At 41.3% G+C, this 12045-nt stretch overlaps 1 protein-coding gene across 2 annotated transcripts in view; it reads right to left on the minus strand.

The window, feature by feature from the left end:
* Positions 1-6747, minus strand: part of HELB (DNA helicase B) — an 85494-nt gene extending 78747 nt beyond the window's left edge. For both annotated transcript variants that reach the window (XM_062203282.1, XM_062203281.1), the window contains exons 1-2: positions 6536-6747; positions 4970-5380 (exon numbers count right to left, since the gene is read on the minus strand). In XM_062203282.1, coding sequence (XP_062059266.1) covers positions 4970-5380; positions 6536-6722 — 598 coding nt within the window. In that variant the 5' untranslated portion in view covers positions 6723-6747. The remainder of the gene's footprint in view (positions 1-4969; positions 5381-6535) is intronic.
* Between the last annotated feature and the right edge of the window lie 5298 nt (positions 6748-12045).

The raw sequence follows: 12045 nt of genomic DNA on the forward strand, positions 1-12045 counted from the left end.
AAGCTGAGGAGCTTTTGTAATGCAAAAAAAAAAAAAAAAAAAAAAAAAAACCTCATCAAAACAAAGAGGCAACCGACAGAATGGGAGAAAATATTTGCAAACTGCACAACTGATAAATGGTTAACATTCAACACAAACAAAGAGCTCAAAAAATTTAACAACAAAACAAAAAATCCAGTAAAGAAATGGGCTAAGGATTTAAACAGGCATTTCCCAAGAGAGGAAATTCAAATGGCCAATAAACACTTGCAAAAATGCCAGGGTTCACTAGCCATCAGGGAAATGCAAATCAAAACCACAACAAGATTCCACATCACTCCAGTTAGAATGGCTAGCATACAGAATTCAACAAACAAGAAATGCTGGCAAGGAAGTAGGGGAAAAGATACCCTAATACACTGCTGGTGGGAATGTAAACTGGTACAACCACTGTGGAAGACAGGATGAAGAAATCTCAGAAACCTTAATACAGACCTGCCGTATGATCCAGTCATCCCACTCCTGGGAGTTTACCCAAACTAAAAGATCAGTACATGAAAGAGATATACCCCCATGTTTATTGCAGCTCAATTCACAATAGCAAAGATATGCAATTAACCCAGATGTCCATTAACCAGTGACTGGATAAAGAAATTATGGTATATCTACACTACATAGTACTACTCAGCTAACAACAACAAAAGAAATCCTATCTTTTGCAATGAGATGGTCACAACTGGAAACCATTATACTTAGTGAAATAAACCATTCTCACAAAAGACAAACATCATATGTTTTCCCTGATCCAATGCAATTAATAGAATACCTGAAACGTAATATATTTGAGCAAAATAGTCATTTGGAGAATGGATGATTGTTTATAGCCCTTCTCTCTTCCACTGAGGAACAATCTTTGTTTTCTTTTGTTTAATTTTCTTTCTCTTCATACTATTTGCTGAACTCCTCTACTTAGAGTAATGCTAACTATAAGATTACTAAGTAAATTGATAAAAGCTCATCAGAGGGCCAGTGCCATGGCTCACTTGGTTAATCCTCCACCTGTGGCATCAGCATCCCATATGGGCACTGGTTCTAGTCCCGGTTGCTCCTCTTCCAGTCCAGCTCTCTGTTGTGGCCCCGGAGGGCAGTGGAGGATGGCCCAAGTCCTTGGGCCCTGCACCCACATAGGAAGAAACACCTGGCTCCTGGCTTCAGATTGATGCAGGCCATAGCGGCCATTTGGGGAGTGAACCAATGGAAGAACTTTGTCTCTCTATCTATAACTCTGTCAATTAAAAAAAAAAAAAAAAGCTCATCATAAAAATTAACAATTGGAATCAAAGGGGCAGAGGGTTGGAATGTGGGTAGGAGGGAGGGGAAGCCCTTCTTTGTTCCTAAATCTACACATATGAAATACATGGAGCTTGAATAACTTAAATTTAAAAAAATAGAGAATAAATAAAATTGAAACCAAAAAATATACTAAAGGTCAGTGAAATAAAAAGCTGGTTTTTTGAAAAAATGAAAAAATAGGCCGGCGCTGTGGCTCACTAGGCTAATCCTCTACCTGAGACGCCAGCACCCAGGGTTCTAGTCCCAGCTGGGCCGCCGGATTCTGTCCTGGTTGCTCCTTTTCCAGTCCAGCTCTCTGCTGTGGCCCAGGAAGGCAGTGGAGGATAGCCCAAGTCCTTGGGCCCTGCACCTGCATGGGAGACCAGGAGGAAGCACCTGGCTCCTCGCTTCAGATCAGCGCAGCGCGCCAGCCATAGCGGCCATTTCGGGGGTGAACCAACGGAAGGAAGACCATTCTGTCTCTCTCTGCCTGTCCAAAAAAAAGAAAAAATGAAAAAATAAAACTGATATACCATTGGCCCAACTAACCCCCCCCCCAAAAAAAAGGGGAGAGACGACTCAAATCAATAAAATCAAAGAAAATATATAATATATACCAGATAAACAAAAAAGAAATCATCAGAAATTACTACAAAGAGCTGTATGCCAACAAACTGGGAAACCTAGAAGAAATGGATAGATTCCTGGACACATAAAACCTACCAAAACTGAGTCATGAAGACACAGAAAACCTAAACAGACCAATAATGAAGATGGAAATTGAATCATTAATAAAGACCACCCCAATAAAGAAAAGCTCAGGACTATAGAGCAACACTGCTGAATTATACCAGACACTTAAAGAACAAATTCCAATTCTTCTCAAGGTATTCAAAACAATTGAAAAGGAGGGAATCCTCCCAAACTCCTTCTATGAAGCCTGAATCACCCTAATTCCTAAGCCAGAAAAAGATACAACAGAGAAAGAGAACTATAGACCACTTTCTCTGATGAATATAGATACAAAAATTCTCAACAAAATATTAGCTAACCAAATCCAATGATCAGAAATATCATGCTACCAGATCAAGTGGAAATTGTCCCTGGTATGCAGGGACAACATTTGCAAATCAATATGATACAGCATATTAACAAACTGAGGAAAGCATTTGATTAAATATATCATCCTTCCATGATAAAAACCTTAAGCAAATTGGGCATAGAGGGAGCATTCCTCAACATAATCAATGCAATTTATGACAACCAATGGCCAGCATCCTACTGAATGTGGAAAAGCTGGAAGCATTCCCTCTAAGATTTGGAATCTGACAAGGATGCCAAATCATCACTCATCATTGCTATTTAAGACAGTCCTAGAAGTTTTAGCCAAAGTCACTAGGCAAGAAAAAAAAAAAAAATCAAAGGAAAGGAGGAACTCAAACAATCCCTCTTAGCAGATGACATGATTCTATATATAGGGGATCCAAAAGACTCCACTGAGAACTCTAGGCACTCAAAAAATAGTTTGTTAAAGTGGCAGGATATTAAAATCAACAAAGGAAAGTCAATAACCTTTGTATAAACAGACAATGCCATGGCTGAGAAAAAAAACTTTTAAGGTCAATCCCATTCACAATAGCTACAAAAAGAATTAAATACCTTGGAATAAATTTAGCAAGGACATCAAAGACCTCTATGATGAAAATTACAAAACATTAAATAAAGAAATAAAAGAAGACATCAAAGATGGAAAACCTTCCATGTTCATGGATTGGAAGAATCAGTATCATGAAAATGTCCACACTATGGAAAGCAATTTACAGATTTAATACGATACCCATCAAAATACCAACGACATTCTTCTCAGATCTAGAAAAATGTTAAACTTCATACAGAAACACAAGAGACCCGAAATAGCGAAAGCAATCTTATACAGCAAAAACAAAGCTTGATGCATCACAATACCTAAATTCAACATACTACAGGGCAGTTATAATCAAAGCAGCCTGGTACTAGCACAAAAACAGATAGGTAGACCAAAGGAACAGAATAGCAATTCCAGAAATCAATCCACACATCCACAACCAACTTATCTGTCACAAAGGAGCTAAATCAATCCCTGGAGCAAGGACAGTCTTCTCAATAAATGTTGCAGGGATAAGAGGATCCACATGCAGAACTATGAAAGTAGACCCCTACCTTACACCAAAATCTACCTGATGGCCCAGGTGCTTGCATTCCTGCCAACCACATGGGAGACCTGGATTGAGTTCCAGGCTCCTAGCTTTGGCCTGGCCTTGTACCAGCTGTTGCACATATTTGGGGAGTAAACTGACAGAAGAAAGATCCATGTCTGTTTCTTTGCCTTCAAAATCACCAAAAATAGCAATTTTGTAAAAAATAATTCATACATGTACTGCCAGATATAATTAAGACATCAACTATTCTATACATTTAAATGACTAAATAACAAACTGAAAATTTAAGAGAGTGGAAGGGAGGGAGAAGGGGAGGAAGGGAATATCATTATAATTTTAGAATTATATCTACGGGGCCAGTGTTGTGGCACAGCGGGTTAACGCCCTGGCCTGAAGTGCCAGTATCCCATCTGGGCGCCGGTTCTAGTGTCGGCTGCTCCACTTCCGATCCAGCTCTCTACTATGGCCTGTGATAGCACTAGAAGATGGCCCAGGTCCTTGGGCCCCTGCACTCGCATGGGAGACCCAGAGAAAGCTTCTGGCTCCTGACTTTGGATCGGCGCATCTCCGGCTGGTGCAGCTAGTTGGAGAGTGAACCACTGGATGGACGACCTCTCTCTGCCTCTCCTCTCTGTGTGTAATTCTGATTTTCAAATAAATAAATCTTTAAAAAAATTATATCTACAAACTATATTGAATCTGTTAAAACCTAATTAAAATTTATATTAAAAAAATTCAGAGGAAGAAAAGAGAAAAAAAGAAATAAGTCCTATCACAGTTTTCTCATGATTTAGACCTTCCTTAGAGAGGAAGGTATTGAAAAAAGAAATCCATTTTGTATTTAAATCTTTCCAAAATAGATTATGAACATCTTTGCCTTTCTCTTCTGTGTTCTTTTTTAAGATTTATTCTGTTATTTGAACAGCAGAGCATCAGAGAGTGAGCTCTCCCACTCACTCATTCACTCCCCTAAATGCCCACAACAGCCAGGAACTCCATCCAGGTCTCGCACATGATGGCAGTGTGCCCAGGTGCATTAGCAGGAAGTTGACTGGAAAGTGGAGCAGCCAGGACTCAAACTGGCACTTTGATAAGGGATCTTGGTATTGTAAGTGGCAGCTTAATCCATGTGCCAAAACACCAGCCCCCTTCTCTGCCTTCCTAACCATAATATTTAACAGCTGAATTTCTTAATGACTCAAGGAAATACCTGTGAATATTAGAGAAACAATCACATTTCAGAGCTGGGAAGGAATCAAAGGACCTTACCCAATCCTTTTGTATTACAGATAATGAATCTAAAATTTCTGTGACATACTCCAAAAAGTATCACATTTTCATCACACTGATTTTTAAAAAAATAAAATACATGCCAAAATACAATAGCAGTAATAGCTTGAACATTCCAGCCATTAAGTATCTCAGTGACGTTTAAATGCAATGTCAAAGAACACACTTACCTGCATTTTCCACAGGAAGACTCATCTCACAATCTGGCAATGACTCTTCTTGTTCATTCTGTACAAACTTTTTTTTATTTTTCCTTCCAATTTCCCTTTGGAAAGTTCTTAGTTTTTCCCTAAGATTTTTGAAGTTTAGGTGTTCATAATTTGATTCTTTATTTACCCAGTTCAGAAACTTATCTATCTCATCCCTGGAGGCTTGGCACTCTTTAAGAAAAAGGGAACAGATGTGTTTTTGATTTGGTGGTGACATGTCAGTCTGTAAAAAGTAAGATGGAAATCCCTGAGCTTGATAGTTCCTTGATTTAACAGGCTTCACCTGCACCTTCACTCGCCACCAAGGGCCCGTAATTGGAAAGCGTCCAAATACTTTACATTTCTCTTGAGTGTTTTCATCAGGAATTACAACTAAAAAAAAAAAAAAAAAAAAAGGAAAGAAAGAAAAAAAGAAACAAGCTGGTTTAAGAGATTTCAAAACATCTTCAATGTTTTCTCAATCTAATCACACTCACTCCTCTTAATCTCCCCCCACAGCACCCTACAACGGTATCTATAATACTTCATTCTGCCTGTGTTTATCTGTCGTCTTCTACCACACCATAAGCTCTCTTCAACAGGACAGCTTTTTCATTTGTCTTTGGAGTCCAAAAAGTAAGTCCAGTACACAGTAAGTGTCTGCTCTTCCTCTTCCAAAACCAGTTTTCTCTCAACCAATCTCTCTGCTACTCTGACCTCAACTAATACTTTCCTTCATGCAGGCTTTTAAAAATGCCTCGTATCTCCCAACACACGGCCTTTATACAATTTATTCCACCTGTCTTAAATGTTCTCGTTTTCTACATTTACTGTAGATCTCAGCTTAATTTTCCACTATTCAGGAACTTCTCATCACATACCTCTCAACACACTATTTACTCTTTCTTCTAAGCACCAAGTAACATTATAGATACTTCTGATTATTTTTTAAAAATATTTAGCTCCCCTAAGTCACCCCACAAATACTTGAAAATACTCTGTATAAACCTACACAGTTCACCTACATGTAGCTATTTGAATTAAAATTAAACAGAACTTAAAATTCAGCTCCTCAGTTGCACCAGCTTTATTTCAAGTTCTAAACAGCCACGTATAGCTAATGGCTATTGCACTGGACAGAACAGAAATACAATATTACTATCACTACAAAAACATATCCTGGACAGCACCAGTCTGCATATTATTCAGAAATATCACTCACGATGTATGCATAACAAGTATATGGCACAAGCAACTATACAAGGTCAACACGAACCACGAGGTTGTTAACACAAGGTTAACGAATCAACCAAGCATTGACATCGAAGAAAAGCGCTCAATTATGAATTTTTTTGATGGCCCCGTGTATGTAAAGGGCAAGTTTAGCACACAGCATGTGTAAAGTCATGGCTATCGTTAACATTTCATGCTAAGTAGAATGAAACACCAAGGCCAGCCCCCAGGTAAGTCTGCTAACAGCGACGAGGCGCGGGCTCAGGATCGGAAAGTCCTGCGAACCCATCTCTCCGGGGCGGGGTGCTTCCTCACCATGGAGGCGCCCAGGCAGGCTACCAGCCTTCAGGCCCCCGCTGCAGAGCTCCTCGGCGTCCACAAACCCTGCGTCCTCGTCCTCCTGCGCGTCCTCCCGTAGAAAGTCATCGTCTTCCTCCTCCAGGTCCTTGGACGGGAGCAGAGGGCCCTGCAGCTCGCGCAGGTGCTCATCCGACCTGGCCATACCCACCTGTGGGCTCTCACACCAAACTCCGGAACACCCCATGGAGCATGCCCGTGACCAGCCAATCAGCCCCGCCACTGTAAGATCGACAGCTTCCGGGAACGCCCAGGGGGCCGGCGCCGGGCGCGGAGAGGCGGGGAGACGCCGAAGCTCCGCCCCAAGCGTTTCGGGCAGGGTGGGGGAGAGGGAAGGGGCAGGGCGGGGCCAGCCGCGGCGAGGGAAGCGGCAGGACAGAGCCGTGCGCGGGGGCGGCGAGTGGGACAGACGCTGGTCACTTACCAGCTCCTGGCGCTGAGAATCTGAAACTGGCGTCTGGCGAGCCACTGTGCGGCAGCTACAGAACCGCTGGCTCACGGGGTGCTCTGTGATGGTCATGTCTGCCGAATCTAAAGAACTCGTCCGCAGCTCCCGCAAGGCGAAAGCGTGGCAGGTGCCCTTCGGGACCATCGGTCACCGCCGCACAGAGCAGTGAATTTCCAGTCGGAAGGCTCCCATCCTGACTGCTCTGGGCCTCCGTTCTCTTAAGGATAAAAGAGCCTCAGAAGAACTGCGTTTATGTCGTCTAAGGCACTCACTCAAGGTACAGATGTCGAGGTCCAAACCCTGCCAGATCCGAACTAGGACTGGGACCCAGGCTGTAGCCAGGAGATAGGGATTCAGTCAGGTCTCCGCCACTTGCCGCCTCACCAGATGCATTGCCAGGATCCCATGTGGCATGCAGGCATCCCAAGCGGTGGCTTTACCTGCTGTGTCACACCTATCCCAGGATTCTAACACAGGTGTCAGGTTGTCAATTTTGATGCTCAGCCAGGGATGGAAATCACAGGGTTAGATGACATTCAAAGGCCTTTTGTTCCTTTCCTCTGTGAGGACACATTGGTCTCCGAGACACCTTTAATTTTTTTTAATTTTATTTATTTCAAAGGCAGAGTGTACCATTCATAATAGCTACAGCGATTTAAATATCTTGGAATAAATTTAACCAGGGAAATCAAAGATATCTACAATGAAAATTATAAAACATTAGAGAAAGAAAAAAGATACACACCGAAAATGGAAGAATCTTCCATGTTCAAAGACTGGAATAATTTATATCATCAAAATGCAATTTTGATGGATTCAATTGCAATTTATGGATTCAATGCAATACCAATGACATTCTCCTCAGGTCTAGAAAAATTCATATGGAAACACAAGAGACCCCCAAATAGGTAAAGCAGACTTAAACAGCAAAAACAAAGCCAGAGACCACAATACCAGACTTCAAGACATACTACAGGGCAGTTATAATCAAAACAGCCAGGTACTGGCACAAAAATAGACATGTAGACCAGTGGAACAGAATAGAAACTCCAGAAATCAATCCATGCATCTACAACCAATTGATGTTTGACAAAGGAGCTAAAATCTACCCCTAGAGAAAGGACAGTCTCTTCAACAATGGTGCTGGGAAAATTGGATGTCTGCATCCAGACGCATGAAACAAGACCCCTACCTTACACCTTATACAAAAGTCAACTGAAAATGGATCAAGGGTCTAAACCTCCAACCTGGTACCATCAAATCACTAGGAGAGCACTGGGGAACTCTGTAAGACACAGGCTTAGGCAAAGACTTCTTGGGAAAGACCCCAGAAGCACATCAAAGCCAAAATAGACAAATGGGATTGCATCAAGCTGAGCAGCTGCTACTCTGCAAAGGAAACACTCAGCAAAATGAAGAGGCAATTGACTTGTTGAATTCTTTATTTAGTGGAGCATTAAGGTTGTGATTATAAAGTAAATTGAAAGTACATTATTATAAAAATTAAAAGAAAAGAAAGGAAGAGAGAGAGAGAGTGGGAAGTATTGTTACTTTCTTACAACTTTGTATATGAGATACATAAAATCTGTAATTCATATACAGATTTAAAGTTAAGTAAATAACTTTATTTAAAACATACTTCTGAATTGGAGTGAGCATATTGTTTATAGCTGTTTCTTGGATGATTAATGACTCATAAAATAAAAAATACAATGAAATATTTTCACTATTAAAAAATAAAAAATTTTAGTGGCGATATAAAAAGAAACAAGTGACATATTAATGACACATTTTATGTAATTCAAACTATCCGAAATATTATCATTTAAATATAGTGATTAATATGAAATTACTAATGAACTATTTTACATTCTTTTTTCATCATAAGTCTTCGAAATTTAGTGAGTACTTTGCCCTTACAGCAGCCCTTAATCTGAGCTAGTCACATTCCAGTGAACAGTAGCCACAGTGCCTAGTAACAGCACGGTTGTAGACCCAATTTCCAATTTGACCAAAATGAAGGAACTTAGGAACCAACTGCATTATAACATAATGAAACAGAAGCATCTGGAGCAAAGTGAGAAAACCATGTGTGCAAAGAGCCAGATAGTAAATATTTTATGCTTTGCAAGACACATATGGTTTCCATTACATACTCCTTCTCTTCCTCCTTCCTTCTTTTTCCTCTTCTTTTTACAACACCTTAGAAAGACAAAAACTAATCTTAGTTCTACAAAAACAAGCCATAGTCTGTCTCGCCCTGATCTATAATATGGGACATTCTATGAAACAACTGACCTAGGTTTCTCAAAAAGTAATGTTATGGAGAATAAAAGCCAGAAAGAACCAGAACCATTCCAGGATTGCCAGTGTCCAGTCACTGGAGTCAAGAGTATAAAGAATGGGGATGAGGGCCGGCGCCGTGGCTCAACAGCCTAATCCTCCAGCAGGCTAATCCTCCACCTAGCGGCGCCGGCACACCAGGTTCTAGTCCTGGTTGGGGTGCCGGATTCTGTCCCAGTTGCCCCTCTTCTAGGCCAGCTCTCTGCTATGGCCCGGGAGTGCAGTGGAGGGTGGCCCAAGTGCTTGGGCCCTGCACCCCATGGGAGACCAGGAGAAGCACCTGGCTCCTGCCTTCGGATCAGCGCGGTGCGCTGGCCACAGTGCACTGGCCACGGCGGCCATTGGAGGGTGAACCAACGGCAAAAGGAAGACCTTTCTCTCTGTCTCTCTCTGTCACTGTCCACTCTGCCTGTCCAAAGGGAAAAAAAAAAAAAAAAGAATGGGGATGAGATGAAGTGAGAAACGAGTGAGTTGGAGCCAGAACATTGTTTGGTTCATCAGGCCATGGCAAGATCAGTGAGAAGCCACTGAAGGGTTTTTTTTTTTAAGGTTTTAAACAAAAGTTTAACCATTCAACCCTGTTTGGCACAGGGGTAGGGCACCACTGGGGGTGCCTACATCCGATATTGGAGTGCCTCAGTTCAAGTGCTGGCTCTGCTTCCAATTCCAGCTTCCTGATAACGTGCACTCTGGGAGACAGCAGGTGGTAGCTCAAGTAGTTGGGTCCCTCCCACTCATGTGGGAGACCTGGATTGGGTTCATGGCTCCTGACTTCAACCTGGACCAGCCCAAGATATTGAGAGCATTTGGGATAGATAGTTACGTGTGTGTGTGTGTGTGTGTCTACCTTTCAAATAAGATGAAAATAAATAATAACTACTAAATCCCAGGCCGGCGCTGTGGCTCACTTGGCTAATCCTCTGCCTGCAGTGCCGACATCCCATATAGGCGCCGGGTTCTAGTCCTGGCTGCTCTTCTTCCAGTTCAGCTCTCTGCTGTGGCCCAGGAAGGCAGTGCAGGATGGCCCAAGTGCTTGGGCACCTGCACCTGCATGGGAGACCAGGAGGAAGCACCTGGCTCCTGGCTTCGGATTGGCATAGCTCCGGCCGTAGTGGCCATTTGGGGGGTGAACCAATGGAAGGAAGACCTTTCTCTCTGTCTCTCTCTCTCTCTCTCTCTCTCTCACTATCTAACTCTACCTGTCAAATAAATTTAAAAAAAAATTTTAAAAACTAAATCCCATTTAAATCTATCCCCCAGGCATTGATTATTAAACAAATCAGTGATGAGATATCATTAGAAAAACCTAAACATGTTATTGGGGCAGTAAGGAAGGAATAATGTTTAGTATCTACTTAGATGAGGTAAAGGATGCAATTAAGATGTAGTTATGAAAATGGTGGTTTCACAGTAATGTGAAAACACTTTACATTAACTTATCATAATGAATGGGTAAACTAGCATTTCATATGTTTTGCCTATTAAAGTAGGGTCCAAAGGGGAATGGTAAAGTTAAGACAAAATTGAATCAATAAGGCATTACCATATAGAATAGCAATTGTATACAGAGCAGAAATGCTTAAAAAAAAACACATAGATTCCATTCAGTAAATAGATTTGCATATGTCTGGCATGTAGTAGTACTGCCTATTAATAGCTGGTTCTATTTCTATGCACTCAATAGGACTGTATGTCCCCATTGATTCGAAGTTCATCATGGCCTTCTGACCTGCTTTGGCCAGTGAAATGAAAGCAACACATCACTTGAGAGAGAAGGCCCTTAGTTCTGAGTACTCAATCCACTCCAGACTACTCCGTATGTGCAATCATGAGACACTGAATAATGGACAACTGCCCTGGAGGGTTATGTGAAACTGTAGTAACTTTTGAATAAATGAGAATAAATCTTTGCTGTGTTAGTCCTCTCAGATTGTGGAGTTGTTTCTTATATCATCAAAACTAGCCCCATCCTTCCTGAAACAATGCTAGTCATATACTAAATGGCTGTGTTTGGTGACCACAATTAGAGACAAAAGGAACTAGTTAAGGGCCTTGCCATAAAGTTTCTATAATAAGTAATAACATGTGGATATTGGAAGTTAATGGAACAAGACTCAAAAAATGCACTGGTGGTGGACCACTGCTCCAGAGGATCTTAGAATGCTGAAACACTGTGATGGAATAATGAAGAGCCAAAACGGACATGCAGAGGCATAAAATCTCCACTTATGAAGAGTTGACATCCTTCTAGCTCCATAATTCTCTCTGGGAATTCAGACCCCTAGTCACTGGTGATATATGAAAAGGGAGGAAAAGATACAAGACAAAAGGTTTTCTGGTCTGTTCAGTTGATTCACATTATTTTATCCAATGCATTGTCTTTATATTAAAAATGAGGTTAAGTATAATGTACAACTGACATGAGCATTTAAGATAAAAGATAAATCTTAAAAGTAATTCCGCTTTTGAGTAGACAGCCTAGGCAGTACCTCTGGCGCCCATGGGCACCGTTGACCTTTCTTGGCCACATATGGATGACTCAGAGGAAATTTTTATCTAATTAATGAATACTGACATTAATTAAGGCTTTGCCTATAAATGTTTCATGCAAAGTAAAGGCCCAATCTTCTCCATTCATAATGCATTATTACATAAGTTTTCACTCAAGCTAAATACA

The sequence above is a fragment of the Lepus europaeus genome, chromosome 10 (genome assembly GCF_033115175.1).
Source record: "Lepus europaeus isolate LE1 chromosome 10, mLepTim1.pri, whole genome shotgun sequence".
NCBI lineage: Eukaryota > Metazoa > Chordata > Mammalia > Lagomorpha > Leporidae > Lepus > Lepus europaeus.